The sequence below is a fragment of the Hemicordylus capensis genome, chromosome 1 (assembly GCF_027244095.1).
Source record: "Hemicordylus capensis ecotype Gifberg chromosome 1, rHemCap1.1.pri, whole genome shotgun sequence".
Classification (NCBI taxonomy): domain Eukaryota; kingdom Metazoa; phylum Chordata; class Lepidosauria; order Squamata; family Cordylidae; genus Hemicordylus; species Hemicordylus capensis.
Window position 1 is genome coordinate 163,751,993 of NC_069657.1, and position 19,969 is coordinate 163,771,961.

Below are 19,969 nucleotides of genomic sequence, written 5' to 3' on the forward strand. Positions count from 1 at the left end.
AAATGACTTGACTAGCAAGCCAGAGGTTGCCAGTTCGAATCCCTGCTGGTATGTTTCCCAGACTATGGGAAACACTTATATCGGGCAGCAGCGATATAGGAAGATGCTGAAAGGCATCGTCTCATACTGCGCGGGCAGAGGCAATGGTAAATCCCTCCAAATACAGCCACAGAACTATGTGGTCGCCAGGAGTCGACACCGACTCGAGGGACAACTTTGCATTAAGTTAGAAAGTCAAAGAACAAATGTCTTTGTTACATTTGTTGTTTTTTGGGGGGAGAGGGGGATATGCTGCTGCCCAATCATAGCAAGGCTAAAAAATCAAGATTTCTCCACTGCCGCCCAGAAAAGACCAATAACAGCGCCCGGGCTAAATCCGGAAGCTACGCAGTGCCCGTGAGTCTTTTTATCACATTTTACGCGACAAAGAAACGGGAGGGAGAACCAGTAAACATAGTGCTCCGATCAATCACAGAATGGTGGGTGTGACTAGAGAAAAAAGCGGCCAATCACAAATGCAACTCAACCAATGGCTGGTGAATATGTTTGAGTGATCCCGCAATTAACCAATTAACGATGAGGAGCGGGAGAAGAGTGGGGGCGGAACGAAGGAACGTAAGGACTGTGCGTGGAAATGGGAAGTTCTTTTTGGAAAAGTGGTGGGCGGAGAAAAGACTCTGTGTGTGCCCGGGTCACGTGGCTTTCGTGGGCTGTCCGTAACCGCGTGGGCAGGAGCTCGAAGCGGTGTCTGATCTGGTGAGAAAGAGGGGCGGAAGGGAGCTGTGAGTTATGCTGCGAATCCAAAGGGAAGGAAGTGGGAGTCGCTGAATGGTGGGATGTATTAAAAAGAAAGAATGTGACTATGCGGGAGCCCAGGGTCAGAACTGAGGGCTAGATAGGATCGGAACGGCAATGAGCACATTGTTTCTTTGCTCTGGTACGTCTCTTGAAGGTGGGGCAGAATAGTACTACGCGAGAACACGCAACCTGTTGGGGAACATACTCTCTCATTAACACTTGTTTGCAAAATATTCTCCCGTTTGTGTTTCTATAAGGCGGGGCTGTGCAAGGTTCATGGTTTTCGAAGTTAGACACTGTAACTAAACAGCTACACACTTCAGATATACTGTAACACCTTGGATGTTATGCTCAACACTTGTACAGTTATTCATATGTATTGTTGAATGCAGGTATAGCGGTACACTTCCTGTCTGTATCGTGCGTTTGAGGGAGCTGTAAAGGTAAAGTGTGCCGTTGAGTCCGTGTCGATTCCTGGCGCCCACAGAGCCCGGTGGTTGTCTTCGGTAGAATACAGGAGGGGGTTACAATTGCCTCCTCCCACGTAGTATGAGATGATGCCTTTTAGCACGTCCCTATACCACTGCTGCCCGATATAGGTGTTTCCCATAGTCTGGGAAACATACCAGGTGGGATTCGAACAGGCAACCTTCTGCTTCTTATAGTCAACCCTTTCCCCACTGCACCATTTGGTGGCTCGAGAGAGCTGTACCCAAGTTCATTTTTAAAATGAATGTTGTTATAGTTACACAAAAACATGTACATGTGCAGAGACATCTGAACACAGCTACAACACAATGTCTGAATGGGGCTCTTACGTATACCAAACGTATTAAAAAATAGAGAGATTTTGTGCAGGATCTTTATTTTCTTTTTGGTAGGGCTGTGCATGAGACACTCCAGTGCTGCTCTGAGCAGCTGCTCCCAGCACAGCCATATCCACATAGTACCTCACATTTCTGGTGCCATGGAAAGTACTGGGGGGGGGGGGGGGGACTACACTTCATGGATGACCCCTGTGCTCCTCCTTAGCTGGTCCTGTGGACTCCGGTTATAGCCAGAAATGTGAGGAACTGCGAAGACATGGCCATGCTTGGAGCAGCTGCCTCCATGGGGCACCAGGGGTGTGTGTGTTGCACATTCATCTGGATCAGAGCATCTGACCCTACTTTTTGGTGTTTGACTCATACAACAACCTTGTTTGCACCTTACATCTGAATCCTTATGTGCTTATTTTTTCAATATTTTTTCAGAAGAAATAATTAGATAATACAATTCACTTTTAGTCCCTAGGTAATTTGTGGTTAGTTCACATGTCATCGGAAGACGTGACCATTACTGTTCGTCTGGTTCGCTCATTTGAGCACCGTAATTTCAGGCCTGTTGTGTACCATGGCATTAACCTGAATCAGACGGTTAAGGAATTTATCGCCTTTGTGAAGAATGGTAAGTAACTACAGTTGTGGTTGATTAGCCCAGAATACACACACACACACACACACACACACACACACACACATCAAGAAGCATTTGGTGATGAGGAAAAAAAAATAGCACTATCACTAAATGCTGATAATAGAAGAATGATGCTGTGTCAAGGTCCAGAAAAGCAAAACTGTAGGAATCTATAAGGTTCCATGCTGTGGTTCATCCTTTGGAGCACTGTTCCCTCTAAGGCATGCACATGTGCATGTGCTCACAAGTTTTTGGATGATCGCTCAGTTCATTTTAGATCCTGCTCAGGTTGAATCAGGAAGGTCCCATTCTGAATGCAGGTGCGCGCACACTGCCTTGATACTGCCGCCCAGAACAAAATTCATTCCGCACAGAGATGAAAAAAAGTTAGAGGGACCACTGCTTTGGAGGGCCTGCATTTTCATAGGTGCACTTCTCAGATGAGGGTTTCTCCAGTTACGCATGCAGCCATGTGGATGAAATTGGTTTTGTTAAGATTGCCTTTGTCAGATATTGAGTGCCTGTGCACACTGGAGTCTTTAAGCTCTTAGCCTCATTAAGTATGCCCAGGGGTGTAGCAAGATTGAAGGGGGCCCTGGGACAAAAAGTGAAGGTGGACCCCTAACTGCCCTTCTTCTGAGAGGTGTGAGGGGGAGAGCGAAGAGGAAGCTGTCACCCTCTAGTGGCCTCTCTCAGGAGCCCAGGGACACTTGCCTCCCCTTGTTCCCTGGCAGCTATGCCCCTCCATGTGCCCCTATCTGTCTTCCAGTCCTATCCATATTTACTTGAAAGTAGGTCTCATAGGTTTACATGACTTCCTGCACAAGCCTATGCATATTTACTCAGGAGTTAATCCCAACTCTTCAGGGGGGTTTACTCCCCGGTGAATGTGCAGTTGCAATGCTAAACCTTAGAGAATAAGTACCATCAAACTTGAATGGACTTTTGAGTAAGCGTGCATAGGATTGCATTATTGGTTCTTAAAAAAAGCTCAGATGGTGTTGTATCTATCCTGTTAAATGTAAGTGAGAAAACTTAATATTGCTTCTCAACATTTTTTCTCTAGATGTGGCATTAAGGTCAGGGCTTCCACCTCCTTTTAAAAAGTATAGATACGGTATGTATTTTTACTTATACCTTAGTTTAATATATGTTGCCTACATATATGCCTGCACGAGATTTAAACTGTCTTAACTTAGATTTAAACTGAGTGAAAACTATTGGCGAAACTGCCTGTGAGCATCCATGCATAGGAGTTTCTCAGTTTCTGTTGTCATTTTCATTCATTATTTTATGGTTATTCAAAGCAGTTTAAAAGAGATTGCTCTGCTTAGCTTTGGAGTAGATGAGGCGGCTAAAAAGGAATATTGTTCATGCTGCAAATACATCAGATACCATGCAGAGAGAATTTTTTTTTAAATCAGTATAAAGCTTAATTGTTACGGATTGGCCAGAAATACGTTCACATTGGTTATAGCTGTTGTTTCTCATGTGCTTTCAGTATACATAGTGCTTTACAGAGTACTCATATGATTTTTTTAAAAACAACTCTCTGAGGAGTTGTGTCAGTGGCATAAAGGTTCAGGCATAAAGGGAAGCAGTCATGGCCTGAGTGGGGGTGGGCAGGCTAAATGAGTCACCGCAGCTCATAAGGTGCGGCTTGTTCCTATTCACCTCTCTCCACTCTGGCTACCTTGTTCTGCCTCACCTCCCCCACTGCCGTGTTAACCCCAGGCACACGGGGTGCTCATTTGCCTGGGTTAGGGCACTGGGCAAAATGAGTAGCCCACCCCGCACTCTGCCTGTGTGGGCCGCTACTGAAGGGAAGCCATGATTTCTTGCTACGAGGATGAGCCTCTGAACTGCCTGATCATACGCTCCCCTTGCCCTCCTCTTCAGTTTATACTTTGGGTTTGAAGTAAACAGCTCGGCATTACTTGCAGGCTTGGGGAAGCGTGGCTTAGTTCGCACCACAGGTAAGTTAACAAGGAGAAAAACATACCTTTTTAAGGAGGCTTTATAATGCTCCATTTTTTGTGATATCTGGTAGGTTCTTTAGCATTTTATAATTTTCAGTTTTTAGAATAACTTTTAATTTGAACCTAATAATGAGTGTGGTTTTAACTTGATTTTTAACTTGTTTGTTCAATTTGGTTAATTTTATTACCTTTATTGTATCTTGTATCTATTTTATTGTTGTGAGCCACTCCGAGCACTAGTGCACTGGAGGGGCGAGGGATACATATTTTAAATAAATAGATAAAACTAAGATCAAACTCTGGTTTGAGCTAAACCACAGTTACTTGAAGTCATACAGAACGTGGTTTGTTGCAGAATGGGAGTGTTTACTTCCCTGCTCTTGTGTCACAGAAGAGGAGGCAGGGGAAGTGGGAGTTTGGAAATCTACAGCTTAAAGAGACTCTTGCTCATTTTTGTTTATTTATTGTTAAATTTATACCCCGCCTTTCATTAAGAAAATCCCAAGGCGGTTCACAATAAAATTTAAAAACAAGGTTATAAAAAAAAACACATTAAAACATTGAGCTAAAAAATATAAAAACAAATCTGTTTAAAAAAATTAAAATTAAAACACAAGCATAAAAACAGTGCAAAATACAAGCAGCAGCAGAGACAATCATATAAAAGCTTGGGTAAAAAGCCACGATTTGACATGCTTTCTAAAAACTGTGATGATGATGATCATCATCATCTTGATGATTATTACATTTTTTAATATCCCGCTCTTCCTCCAAGGAGCCCAGAGCGGTGTACTACATACTTAAGTTACTCTTTCACAACAACCCTGGGAAGTAGGTTAGGCTGAGAGAGAAGTGACTGGCCCAGAGTCACCCAGCAAGTCTCATGGCTGAATGGGGATTTGAACTAGGGTCTCCCCGGTCCTAGATGGAGACTGAGGAGCGGATACCCACCGGGAGAGCATTCCAGAGTCTGTGGACAGAAACAGAGAAGGCCCTGTCCTGCATGCATGACAGCCGAGCCTCCCTCATTGTCGGCACCCAGAACAGAGCCCCCTCAGATGACCTTGTCAAGCGGGCAGCAACCCTTGGGAGGGGGAGTACCTCAGGTATCCCAGGACCAAACCATTAAGGGCTTTAAAGGTCAAAACCAGCACCTTGAATTGGAAACGAACTGACAGCTAGGCTTGTGCCCGAAACATTTCGGCGGCCATAATGGAGGCCTCCGAAACGTTTCGGCTCCGGGGGCCGTTTCGGTGCTTCGGCACTGGCGGGGGTGGTCCTTTAAGGGCGGGGGAGGGTGCACTTACTCCTCCCGCCGCATATCCCCCGCTGGCGCTCCGTCCCTGTTAAGCCCCTTGGGGCGGCAGCGTTCCTCCCTGCCGCCCCGTTTCCGTCATCGGCCGGAAGTGGCTGGAAGAAGCAAGTGCGCATGCGCCTGTCGTGCGCGCACACCTGCACGGCAGATGGGCGCGAGCACGCCCGCAACGGGCGCACGCGCGCTTGCTTCTTCCGGCCACTTCCGGCCGATGACAGAAACGGGGCAGCAGGGAGGAACGCTGCCGCCCCAAGGGGCTTAACAGGGACGGAGTGCTGGCGGGGGATATGTGGCGGGAGGGGTAAGTGCACCCTCCCCCACCCTTAAGGACCACCCCCGCCGGTGCTGAAGAAACTTCGTGCACATCCCTACTGGCAGCCAGTGCAGCTCTTTCAGAATGGGTGTGATGTGTTCCTACCAGGCAGCTCCAGATAAAACCCTAGCTGCTGTGTTTTGCACTAGCTGTAGTTTCCGGATATTCTTCAAGGGCAGCCCCACGTAGAACGTGTTACAGTAATCCAGCCGTGACGTGACTAAGGCATGGGTAACTGTGGCCAGATCTGCCTTCTCAAGAAAGGGACGCAGCTGGCGCACAAGCCGAAGCCGTGCAAAGGTACCTCTGGCCACTGCCTCCACCTGAGCTTCCAGAAGCAGAGCCAGGTCCAGTAGTACCCCTAAGGTGTGTACTTGCTCTTTCAAGGGGAGTGCAACTCCATCCAGAACGGGTAAAAACTCTTCATCCCGATTGGCTCTCCTACTGACCAACATTACCTCTGTCTTGTCTGGATTCAATTTCAGTTTATTAGCCCACATCCAACCCATCACGGCCTCCAGCCTCCGATTCAGGACATCTACCGCCTCCCTAGGATCAGATGACAAGGCGAGATAGAGCTGAGTGTCATCCACATATTGCTGACAACTCAGTCCAAGTCCCCGGATGACCTCTCCCAGCGGTTTCATGTAGATGTTAATCAGCATGGGGGACAAGACTGAATCCTGCGGGACCCCACAGGCCAGTGGCCACAGAGCCGAGCGGTAGTCTCCCAGCACCACCTTCTGGACCCTCCCCCCAAGAAAGGACCGGAACCACTTCAACGCAGTGCCTCTGATTCCCATACTCGAGAGGCGGCCCAGAAGGATACCATGGTTGATGGAATCGAATGCCACTTCGAGGTCCAGCAGAACCAACATGGACGCACTCCTCCTGTCTCGTTCCCAGTGTAGAACGTTCCCGCTAGAGCGACCAAGGCAGTCTCAGTCACATATCCGGGGCGGAAGCCAGATTGAAAAGGGTCCAGATAATCTGTATCATCCAAGACGCTCTGCAGCTGGGACGCCACCACACATTCTATCACCTTGCCCAAAAAGAGCAGGTTAGAGACCGGCCTATAGTTGTCCAGGTTATCAAGGGAGGGCTTTTTAAATAATGGTCTTACCACTGTCTTCTTGAGGCACAATGGCATCCTGTCCTCCCTTAATGAGGCATTAATAATCACCTCCAACCATCTACCTATATCCTCCCTGGCAGCTTTTATTAGCCATGAAGAGCAAGGGTCAAGAGCATACTATGTTGCCAGCACACTGCCCATGATCTTGTCCACATCCTCAGGCCACACCAACTGAAAAGAATCCAACACAATGGGACCAGATGGGACCAGAGGCACATCCGCCAGAACTGCCAAAACTCTGGAGTCCAAATCGGGATGGATGCGAGCGACTTTATCTGCAAAGTGACACGCAAACTGATCACAGCAGGCTGTAGATGATTCCTCCCCCATTACCTGTGTGCTGTGTGCAGCAATGTCTTTGCTGCACGGAACAGCTTCGCTGGTCTGCACTGAGCAGATGTAATGGAGGTAGAGAAAAAGCATTTCTTTGTCGCCCCCACCGCCACAGAGTAGTCCCTATAATGGGCTCTAGCCCATGTTCGGTTGGATTCATCACGACTATTCCTCCAGCATTGTTCCAGCCGTCACCCGAGTTGTTTCATCAACCTAAGTTCAGAGGAAAACCAAGGAGGAGATCGGGCTCCACCAAGCCGGCAAGGGCATTTAGGAGCAACCGTGTCAACAGCCCGAGCCATCTCTCCATTCCAGAGATCAACCAGAGCCTCGACAAGGTCACCAGCTCTGGACACTGGAAACTCCCCAAGGGCCGTCTGGAATCCAAGCGGATCCATATGCCTTCGAGGGCGGACCATCCTAATCAGTCCACCACCCCTGAAGAGGGCAGATGGAGCAGTCAAACTAAACCCCACCAGATGATGATCTGTCCATGACAAGGGAGTTGTCTCAAATTCCCCAACCTCCAGATCATTTATTCCCCGGTCAGCAAAAACCAGATCCAGAGTATGTCCTGCCATGTGGGTAGGGCCCGATACTAGCTGAGAGAGGCCCATGGAGGCCATGAAATCCTGAGCTGCACCTACAAGGTGGGCCTTAGTGTGAACATTGAAATCCCCCCCCCCAACAATAAGCTTGGGGGAACCCAAGGCCAGCTCTGGTAGGGAGACTGAAGTGCAGCAGGGTGGTCAGTACACCAGCAGAATCCCTAGCCTGTCTCAGAGGCCCACCCTCAAGGACAAATACTCGAAATTCTGAGATTGTCTGACCAGGCAGCTAGAAATGGGGATGATCTCTTGATAGATGACTGCAATGCCCGCTCCCCAACCCTCGAGGTGGGGCTGTTGCATGATCTGGAAACCTGGAGGACAGAGCTGAGAGATACAAACCCCGCCCAGCTCATCCAACCAGCTCTCCGTCACACATACCAGATCGGCCTGCTCATCCACAATCAAATCGTGGATGAGAGATGTTTTAGCATTGACTGACCTGGCATTCAGCAGCAACACCCTAATCCTCGAGGGAGTGTTCTCAGAGCTCCCTGGGGTCAGAGGGTTGGGAGAAGAGCTGGAAAAAGGAACAGGCCTCTATTGCCTGGACTGTTTCTCCCGTAACGGGCTGCCCAACTCCCACCGCCATATCTCCCTTTGCCCGCTACCTGTGATATTGCAGCCCTCACTCCATCCCCGGTTTTCTCACATTCCCTCAGCCAAACCAAACACAGCTCCTCCATTTATTATTTATTATTTTATTATTATTTCGATTTCTATACTGCCCTTCCAAAAATGGCTCAGGGCAGTTTACACAGAGAAATAACAAACAAGTAAGATGGATCCCTGTCCCCAAAGGGCTCACATTCTAAAAAGAAACACAAGATAGACACCAGCAACAGTCACTAGAAGTACTGTGCTGGGGCTGGATAGGGCCAGTTATTCTCCCCTTGCACAATAAAGAGAATCACCATGTTAAAAGGTGCCTCTTTGCCCAGTTAGCGGTGGTTTATTAAAAATGAGGCCCAGGACTCTTGTTTTCTTCAAGCTCTTACGCTGGCTTCTTGATGGCAAAATTAGGAAGGTCCCAGTTAGGCCCCAGGCAGCTCACCCCATGTCTGAGAGCCACAAGGACGAGAGCCCTTGTGCTCTCACCCTTCGGCTCTCGCCAAGAGACTCGTGCCCTTGGTGTTTGCCCTGTATAGCAGCCCCAGCAGCAGCAGCCCAGAGGAGATTACACACACCTGGAGGAAAGGTGGGGCAGAGGCAAAAACAGCACACAGTCAATGCCCCACCCAAGCTTTTCCCTTCTTCCTCCCCCCCCCCATTTGGCTGGGTTCAAATCTATCTGAGGAAGACCTTTAACTTGGAAGTGTGTAACACTAGAGAATAGTAGTTGAAGCAAAGTGGCTTACTAGTTCCAGAGTTGGATTATATATTGTGATTTTATTTTTTATTTTTTATTTTTGGTATTTGCAATATTTTTTCTGCAGTTTTGGGTGTGGCTTATAGTGGTGAAGAAGTACTCAGTCCGTCCATCCTCTGGGATATAAGGAACTAGGAACAACTAGAGACTGAATGTCGGCTTGGATGAACTCCACTACATTAAGAGCACAATCCTATGCATGTTTATTCAGAAGTAAGTCCAGTTCAGATTTATGAGGTTTACTCTAAATGTGCATCGGATTGTAGCCTAAAACTTTGCCTTGGGAAGACTAGGCAGTGGAATTTTGTTCTTTGCTCAAGCTACAAATCTCATTAAATTCATACTCATTCAGAGTCAGCATTGTCGGGCAGGATCAACTTTTGGCCAGTAGGTCAGGGTCAGGCCCCTGGAGCAATTTGGTTTGGTCATGGTGGCTTTTTCAAATTTCAATCAAGGTAAAATATTTTCCCCTTCTTTTTATTTGTGATAGGTTAGAAAAAAGTTATCAGGTTGTGAGAGCATGTGCTTTCATGTTATATTGCTCTTTAATTTTTTTTATGATGTGTCTTGGTTCTACCCAAGTGCACATGCTCTGTGATTGTGCAGCTCTTGATATTAAATGACAACAGCCTTGTGATACCAAACCATATTGGTTTCCTATTCTGCATGGCAAAATATACTTCTGGCTTCCACTGTTTGGAGCCTAGTCTGGTCTCTCCTCTCTGCCACTCTAAGGAAGTTGGAATCCCCTGTCTAACGGATCAATACAGGATCTGGTGAAACTTTCCCTTTTGTAGGCATAAGAATCCCTTTGAGTGTGAATCTGGCAGTCCATGTTTTAGGTGGTGAAAGCTGGCAGTAGGGATACGCTGGAAGAGATACCAGGGGCTTCGGAAGTTCTAAAAGTCAGGAATAGTCTTCTTACAAATATAATCAAGGTTACATTTTAAACAACTGAGCGAGTTAGATTTCTCTTATTGAAAGCCTGTGAAATCCAGGTATCTAATTCCTTTAGGCTTTCTTCAAAAATAGAACTGCATTTTTTCTTTTTCTTTTTCAACTCTTCCTCCCCCCCAATACTTCTTATTTCTCATGTCATGTCCAAATGCTACAGAACACCTCTCACATATGGGTTGCAAATAAGTATTGGAGACTCTTGCTTTTTTAAGGCCTCAAGACCATGCATGCTTATTGCTTACTTGAATTCAGTGGTGCTTACTTCTGCGTTAGGTGGCACAATTCTTTTGCATACCTGCAAATCATCCTAAATTAGCGATCTCCTGGGTATTCTGGGTTAATTTTTGTAACTCCTGGAAGCTTTTTCTCAATGAATGAATGAATGAATGAATGAATCAATCAGTTTTTTACAGTCATAGACCAGCATAATAAACGGGGTGATTACACAGTAGAGCATTATATTTTGTGATTACTCTGTGCTGAGAGCCAGCACAGCGTAGTGGTTGGACTAGGACTGGGAAGACCCAAGTTTCAATCCCCCTTCAACCATGAAACTCACTGGGTGACTTTGGGCCAGGCAGGTAGCTTTCAGCCTAACCTACCTCACAGGGTTGTTGTGAGGATAAAAATAACCATGTACACTGTTCTGAGCTCCTCAGAGGAAGAGCGGGATATAAGTGTAAAAATAAATAAGCAAATAAGTAAATAAATAAATTAAATAAACAAACAATACACTAAAAGGCCTAAGGAAACAAGAAGTCCTGTCTGCCTTAATTGCTTATTGCATATTTGTCTTAAGACCATCTAGCCTGTATGAATATCTGTGTGTGATGCTTGAGCTAGCTAAAAAAAAGAACAGCAAGATTGTGAAGAAGTAACCTTTTAAAATCATAAAATGCAGTGAATATTGGTGTGTGCTAATTTCAGTGAGGGATACTGGATGTGGGTTTGGGAGTAGGAGGTGGGGAAGGAAAGAAGTTTCAGTTCCATTATAGGTAGAACTTTACCTCATGGAATTACTACATCAATAGTTCTACATTTTGGAATTCATTTCAGTGTTAACTTGCACATTATGCATTCTGGTGTTAATTGGAAGAGTTGTCTTTTGAGTATTAATTTTTTATCATCTTCCTAAAGTGCCTTTTAAACTTGGCTCACATGTTGAAGTGCTGCTCATGACCCACAATCCTCTGAAATCAGTTTCCTTCGTGCTTCTGCATTTCAATATCCAGCAACTAATTGTGAGGTCAGGAGGGGTAGCCAAGTAGGAGCTGGAAGCATGAAATGAGAGGCTTATGTGTTGAAAGAATTTGCATAGTAAATAAGAAGAGGGTGAGAATGAGGCTGCAGGTAAACAAAAGATCTTAAATATGAGTTTGCTAAATTATATAACATTTAAATCTGAAGTAGTATTTTAATAATCATTGAAAATATAAGCAAGGCTCAGGCAGTATATTCTGCATGTCTTTGATTCCACCATATATTTTTTGAATATGTGGTGCCTATTTAAGAATCAAGCTTCTTGAGAACCTTTGTGTAACAACAACAAACTGTCCAGGCTAAGAAGAACTTGAAAAAAAAATGGTGTGGGAATGACTTGGGCAACATCCAAATTAATGCCGTCCTGGCACAAGAATATCTTCCTTGTGCAACAGGGGCGATGTAGTTTTTGCCTATCTCTTGTTCCCTCTGCTGCCACTGATGCCTCCCTGAAAATGTCACTGAGGATCCAGGGCACATTTGGAGAGAGGGCACAGAAGGAAGGGAGGATTGCTAAAAAAAATTATCTCCCCATTTGTGCAAGTGAAACATTCTTATACAAGGGTAGCATTAGTCTGGATGTTGCTCATAGTTTCCAGGAGTCCTTGCAGTTCAGTCCTCATACTTCTCAATTCAGGTGGGATGGTCTGTAAGCTTATAGCAAGAAAGCTGTTGAGTACAGGAAGGATGTTTCATTTACTTTGTATCCTGTATTTCTATAAACATTCAATATTTCTTGCATCTCAAAACAACATAAAATATAACTAAAATAGTAATTAAAAGCAAGAAACGGGCATTCAATTTCCAGCAAAAAGCTGCTTTCCCAACTACACCCAACCAGCTAATTTTATATATATATATATATATATATATATATATATATATATATATATATATATATATATGTGTGTGTGTGTGTGTGTGTGTGTGTGTGTGTGTGTGTGTCTGTTTATATATGTGTGTGTGTGTGTGTGTGTATATATATATATATATATATATGAATGAGAGAGAGAGAAGAAATCTGTAAGGTCATCTCTCTGTCTTTACTGACTGTTGTCCAGGGCAAAAAGCTATCAGCTTTTATCTTCTATGCACAATTAAATACATATGTTCTAAGCAGAAGGTTAACAACTAAAAGTGTTTGCTAGACACCAACTATATATTAGTATCTTTGGGTTGGAAAATAAGGTGTCTTATTGCTTAAAACTAGGCTGAAGTTGTGTAATTATGCCAGAAAAGATTTCCGTTTAAATGTTCTCAAATGGCAAGATTTTTATTTCATTGGAATTGTAAATGGTTGGATGGATTTATTAAAAAGGCATCTGCCTTGTTGCTATTTTTAGTGCTCAATTTTACTTTTACCTATATAATTATAAAGCAAAACTAGATGGAGACCTACATGAAGATGCCACAATTACTTTGATGTCTGAACTGGAGGTGCCCAACAACTCTTATGTGATTTGACTGGATCGGTTTCAGTTTGTGACTCCTGAGGATGTGGACAAGCTGCTTGGAGCGGTGAGGCCTACCACTTATTCTCTTGACCCTTGTCCAACATGGCGTATTCTGTCGAGCAGGGAGGCTGTTGTAGACAGCCTGGTGGAAATCATAATGCTTCTCTGAGGGAGAGCAGGATGCCTCCTTAAGACAAGGGTCTTAAGGAGGCAATCATTAGACCTCATCTAAAGAAGCCTGCATTAGATCCCTCAGAGCTGAGCAATTATAGGCATGTTTCCAACCTCCCATGGCTGGGCAAGGTAATTGAGAGGGTGGTGGCCTCTCAGCTCCAGGTGGTCTTGGAAGAAACTGATTATCTAGACCCATTTCAAACTGGTTTTTGGGTGGGCTATTGGGTGGAGACTGCCTTGGTGGGCCTGATGGATGATCTCTAATTGGGAATAGACAGAGGAAGTGTGACTCGGTTGGTCCTTTTGGATCTCTCGGCGGCTTTCGATACTATCGACCATAGTATCCTTCTGGAACATCTGAGGCTGTTGGGGGTGGGAGGCACTGTTTTACAGCTATTCTGCTCCTACCTCTTGGATAGATTCCAGATGGTGTCAATTGGAGATTGTTGCTCTTCGAAATCTAAGCTTAAGTATGGTGTCCCCCAAGGCTCCATACTTTCTCCAGTGCTTTTTAACATCTACATGAAACTGCTGGTAGAGATAATCAGGGGATTTGGAGCTGGGTGTTACCAGTATGCTGATGACACCCAGATCTACTTCTCCATGTCAACTTCTTCAGGAGATGGCATAACTTCCCTAAATGCTTGCCTGGAAGCAGTAATGGGCTGGATGAGGGAGAATAAACTGAGACTGAATCCAGAGAAGACGGAGGTACTTACTGTGCGTGGTCAGAACTCTAGAGATGATTTTGATCTACCTGTTCTAGATGAGGGTCACACTTCCCCACAAGGAACAGGTTCGCAGTCTGGGAGTACTTCTGGATTCACACCTCTCTCTGGTTTCTCAGGCTGAGGCAGTGGCCAGAGGTGCTTTCTATCAGCTCTGGCTGATACGCCAGCTGAGCCCGTTTCTCGAGATCAATGCCCTCAAAACAGTGGTACATCTGTTGGTAACCTCCAGACTTGACTTTTGTAATGCGCTCTACGTGGGGCTGCCTTTGTACATAGTCCGGAAACTTCAGTTGGTTCAGAACGTGGCAGCCAGGTTGGTCTCTGTGTCATCTCGGAGAGACCACGTTACTCCTTTACTGATGGAGTTACACTGGCTGCCAATAGGTTCCCGGACAAAATACAAAGTGCTAGTTATAACTTACAAAACCCTAAACGGCTTAGGCCCTGGGTACCTAAGAGAGCATCTTCTTCACTACAAGCCCCACTGCCCATTGAGGTCACCTGAGGAGGTCCAGCTCCAGTTACTGCCAACTCGTTTGGTGGCTACACAGAGACGGGCCTTCTCGGTCGCTGCCCCGAGATTGTGGAATGCGCTCCCTGCTGAGATATGATCCTCCCCATCTCTGGCAAATTTCAAAAAACACCTGAAAACCCATCTTTTTTGCTCAAGCTTTCTCAGCTTCCTAAATTTTTTAGGTTTTAATCTCTGGTTTATTTTTAAATTGTTAAATTCTTTTAAGTTTTTTGTATATGTTTTTAATTTGTTAACCTCCCAGAGATGAAAGTTTGTGGCGGTGATCAAATGTGATAAATAAATAAATAAAAACTAGTAAAATTGCAAGGGAAGGTTGGAATTCATGTTGTGATTTGAATTACATATTGGTTTGTGATGTTGAATAATGTCAAGGATTTTGTTCCATGTTTGCATTTACAACATTCACAAACCCCTGCAAAGAGGCACCTTTTACCGTGGTGATTCTCTTTATTTAGCAGGGGGAGAGTAACTGGCCCTATCCCTTCCCAGCACAGTACCTCCAGCGACTGTTGTTGGTGCCTATCTTATGTTTCTTTTTAGATTGTGAGCCCTTTGGGGACAGGGAGCCATCTTATTTATTTATTATATCTCTGTGTAAACCGCCCTGAGCCATTTTTGGAAGGGCGGTATAGAAATTGAAGAAACTAAAAAATAAAATAAAATAAAATAAAATAATAATAATAATAATAATAATAATATGGGTGTAAAATATGTGTGTAAAATATGTGTGGTGCTGTGTGTGTGTGTGTGTGTGTGTGTAAGATGTGTGCCTTGGATTTTTAAGTTGGAGAGAACAGTTGGTTCTAAACTTCTATTCCAGGACTGCCAACTAATAGATTGATCCTGTCTTTGTAAGAGATTATGCATAATACTTCTGCAGTACTTTTTCTTCCGATTTCTTCATTCTTGTATAAACTGGAACATGAAGAAATGGTAGATGTTACCTACGGAAAGTGAGGGGAAAGCTGTGGATGAGCCCAGACTCTGGTCAGGACCCCAGAGTATGCATTCACATTGTTGCATTGGGAGAAATGCAGAAAAGTTATATTTCCTTTGCCCTTCAAGTATAACTTCTTCTACACACTGTGTGTGTGGTTTCTGAGAAATACTTGTCCTCTGACATGTGCTCATCAGCCCACAAGTCCTTTGTGAAAGTAATTGGATGAATTTTCTGAACCCCTTGTCACAAAATATCAGTGTAGTCCTATGCATATATATTTGGAAGTAAGTTTAATTAAGTTCTCAAGTAAGTGAGCCTGAGGCTCTAGCTCTGCACACAATTATTTGGGAGCCAGTGAGTTCAGTGGGACTTACTTCTGAGTAAACAGTCATAGGATTAAGTGTTGCATGTAGTGGACTATGGGAAGAAATGGATTTTCTTCGGTCACTCTGTTGCCTTTTTGTAGAGGAAGAAAACTATGGAGGAAAGGACTACAAGGTAATAATCATGCAGAAAGAATATAAAACGCACAAGACTTGAGAAGTAACATAGGGTTGCTCTGAATGTTTTATATCAAACTGTATCTCAAAGCAAATGATTTTTTTCAGACACAATGAAGATTATTCACCAGGCGCATGGTTCTAAGGTACATCTTATGATTTCTTACTTCCCCTTAGCTCTCCTAAATTTAATCTATGTTGGAAGATGTCTGCCCTCTACTAGGCTATAATGGCTGCGCTGGTTTGACAACCCCATATTTATCTTCATTTCTGCCCCCTATTTCTAGACCAATGAACTCGTTGTGAGTTTAGATGATGATGACAAACTCATTTTGGCAGAGGACAGCACCCTGAAAGCAGCTGGAGTAGGTAGGTAGCTCATTTGGATTGACTGAAGACTCAGTTCATTGTGCTTGTCATTATCTGGAGAACGGCTGATTATGTTTGGATAGCTGGCTGAAAAGCAAATGCTATTCCTGATGCTCTGTATGCAACCTAATAATTATTCAAGAGGGGAGGAGGGGGCTTAATGTACATTCAAATCATTGGGCTTGAGGGCACCACGTTTCTCTCTTCAGAATGCTAATGAAGTGGGGTTTTTTAAAAAGAAGGTATTCTTGGAATTCTGCTGAGAGTAATTTTAAATGATTGACAGCTTGGTTATTAGTACCATGTCTGCTTATTCTTTTCGGTAACATTTAAACTGATATTCTGGTTGAAAATTTAAGCAGTGGAACTAGTGTGGAGTAATGACATGAGAGTCCCTTTAATAATCTGTGGTGCAGTATCAGAGTGTCATGCAGAGCACTTAAGGGAACACAAGTATGAGATCACATGGCTTATATATGAACACATTTGCTCATTTCCTGGTAGGAAAGAGCCATGGGGCATGCCAGGCAGTAGTACAGTAAGTGTAAGAAAGTGACATTATATGGCAAACCACCAGGTGCCTGCTGGGTGTCACTTTGGTTCTGTGCAGGTGGTTGAAAGCCTCTCTGGCAATAGCTGAGGTTCCAAGAGTTTGCATTAGTGTGCCATTGTATTGGCATCCTGCTTAAAATGGAGTACGTGTGTATGGCAGCTGTGAGTGAAACATTGCGGGAGAAAGAGCTGGAAACTGGAGTATCCAATGAGTATAGGATTTGTTAAAATATGAAACTTATTTATTTTTCAGTTACTTGCTGAACTAGTCCAACACAGACACATTTGAGATTGCTGTCATCAACAGGCTTAAGCACATTGAACACTGTGTTTGGTTTGTGGCCAGTGTGTTTACTGCCCTTCAAATGTGCATAAGTAGCATATTTTCTCTCTTCCAACCTTTCTTGTTTTTCTCTGTCCATCAGTCTAAAGTGTAAACTGTGTGTGGCAATGCAGCCTTTTGTCAGATATTTGTACAAGCTTATCTCAGCATTGCCCAAACACTTCACACAGTTGTGCAAACTATTGCCACACACAGCAGCAACTTCCAATGGATAGAGTCGCAGAGCAGATTGTGATGGCATCTCATTAGAGCCACTTGATGATGATGATGATGATGATGATACAAATAAAATTGAGCTTGTGAGTTTATAGCTAAGTTCCGAGGTGGTCAAACAAAACAAAGCTCAAAATTAACAAACAAAATAACTGCTCAATGTGGGCCCCTCCCCCCCACTGTTTTTGGACTATAACTCCCGTAAATCCCCAGCCACAGTGGCCGATAGCCAGGGATTATGGGAATTGTAGGCCAACATTTGCAGCAGGGCCAAAGTTGAGCAGCCCTGATCTAGCCTCTTCGGTTATATCAACAAGCCTCCTAGATCACTGTATAGACATAAATATTACATCAGCACAGTGTGTGTTAGGCATATTTGCATATGGTGGCTGATATGATGTACAGCCTATAAAATGTATTGTGGGGCTCTTGTGGACTTCAAAGGAAGCTCCCAACCCTACCCTGAATGGGGAAACCTGCGGAAGCTGTGTTTCTGCAGTTGGTGCCTCAGGCAGCGGATCCTTACAGAGGTGGTAGGCGGTGCATCAGGTCAGCTGGTGAATGTTTGGAACTAGATGAGAGTTTAAAGTCTTCACAGTGACAAACGTTCTTCAGTCTGACATCATGGAGGTTGAGGATCATTGTGGGACCTAGCCTGTGGTGCAGTTTGCTTGGCTGGCTGTTGGCTTCTCTGCAGCATTTTTACTGATCTTACAGAGTGCTGCTGTTGGAGTGTGGAGAGCACTTTGAACTCTAATGGCTCTGGCGCAGCAATGCACATCCGAGGGACTGTGGAAGTTGCTTGAAGGTTCCGCCGGCATGCCTCTACAATTCATCCTTATGTCAGGAGGTTAATCAACTTGTGGAAATCTCTGCCACAAGATGTGGTGACAGCCAACAACCTGGATGGCTTTAAGAGGGGTTTTGATAACTTCATGGAGGAGAGGTCTATCAATGGCAACTAGTCGGAGGGCTATAGGCCACCTCTAGCCTCAAAGGCAGGATGAGGATGCCTCTGAGTACCAGTTGCAGGGGAGTAAAAGCAGGAGAGACAGAGCATGCCCTCAACTCCTACCTGTAGGCTTCCAGTAGCATCTGGTGGGCCATTGTGAAACAGGATGCTGGACTAGATGGGCCTTTGGCCTGATCCAGCAGGGCTGTTCTTATGTTGAGGATGTCAACCACTGACTCCCCAAAAGATACAGAGAAGCAGTCCTGGTTCATTTGGGGGAGGGACAATGAAGGAGTCTGCAAACCAGTGACTCACTCGTGAGTTTCCCCTGTGGTTTAATACCTGGTACTGAAATATCTGAACAGGCCCCAAATATAGCAATTTTGTTCTGCCATTATCTTATTGGCAAAGTTTAACTGTGTGTCTCTCTTTTTCCCCCAAGTATGTTGTATGTTGAGTAATGGCTTTCAGCTTTCATTGCCAGCAGTTTCCCTAGGTTTTCCATTCAAGATTCAGTAGTCTAGTTTCTGCCCCCACTCCACTTCCGCACAACTTAGGCAGACTTCATTATCTTTTGCCTTAATTTTTTTTAAAAAAGAAGTGTGGAACTTAGTGGATTACCACTTCAAGAGAATTCCACATCTTATAATTGTGATGGCTTTCCGTCAGCAACCTCTCCTATCTGAATGAGTAATGTTGGTGACTTATTGTTTTAGAAGAGGAAGTCCTTGACCTGCTGGGTGGAAAGACTTGTGACTGCTCTGAACCTTTGTGGATCCTTTAGCTCTGCCATATCCCCTGTGAATAATTAGAGGCATTTGAAGGTATTGCTGGAAAAGCCAATTTGTGTCTTTCACTTTGCATATTGTTGAAGCCTCATGAATTAATCATCTGCAGGGCAAAAAATTAGCTTCTTCAGACACACGTTTTGATGGGTCATGAGGGAGAATGTAAAGTGATCTGTAAAATATTCTACTGATCCTCTAAGTATTAAATTATTATGGCTACAGGTTAATTTCAGGGGGAAATTCTCCCCTCCTCTGAACAGAATAAGCAACGTAATGCAGGCTTTGTTTCTTTGGATTCTAAAATGAAGTACTGGGTTTTTAAGCTTGTGGAAAGCTATTTGAATTGTTTTGTAGCCCCCCCCCCAACTTTTAACAAGTATTTTTTAACCAGGGGTGCTTTCTTTCTCCCCTCTAGCTGTAGTATGCATTTACATTAGAGAGTGTGAGGCTAACTCATTCTTGCTTATTTAGATCTGATGTAAAAACAAACAAGCTGGTGACTAGCAATAGCCTTAAGCCATCGAGTATACAGCAACATCTGTGATCCTAATTAATGTTAATACAGTGTTATGTGGCTTGAAAATTCATGTTTTCACCAAATATGTAAAATATTTTTCCTTTCAGCAAATGAAACCGAGTTAGCATTTTTCTGCATCGATGATTACAGAAAATATAAAGCACATCCTGTTACAGCCTGGTGAAGACTTTAAGAGAAGGATATATTTTTGTGTGAGAGATTTTTAATTCTTTAATTATAAAGGTATATATTATAAATCTTGTGACTATTAATTTACAATAACCCAAGAAACAAAAGGGGTAGTATAAAAGTGTATTGAATTGTCTTTCATACATTATTATCCTGAATTCCTTCTAAATTAAAAAAAAAAGGCATGTCA

At 44.1% G+C, this 19,969-nt stretch overlaps 1 protein-coding gene across 4 annotated transcripts; it reads left to right on the plus strand.

The window, feature by feature from the left end:
* Positions 1-592: 592 nt before the first annotated feature.
* C1H2orf76 (chromosome 1 C2orf76 homolog) lies at positions 593-19,969 on the plus strand. 4 transcript variants are annotated; one of them, XM_053264520.1, is made up of 7 exons: positions 593-756; positions 1,191-1,241; positions 2,085-2,244; positions 3,320-3,370; positions 15,965-16,002; positions 16,144-16,225; positions 19,698-19,969. In XM_053264520.1, exons 3-7 carry the CDS (start codon positions 2,112-2,114, stop codon positions 19,772-19,774), a joined length of 381 nt encoding a protein of 126 aa, XP_053120495.1. In that variant the 5' UTR covers positions 593-756; positions 1,191-1,241; positions 2,085-2,111; the 3' UTR covers positions 19,775-19,969. The 4 variants fall into 4 exon arrangements, with proteins under 4 accessions (XP_053120495.1, XP_053120488.1, XP_053120474.1 ...); XM_053264513.1 differs by lacking the exon at positions 1,191-1,241 and having other exon boundaries at positions 593-782; XM_053264499.1 differs by lacking the exon at positions 1,191-1,241 and having other exon boundaries at positions 597-756.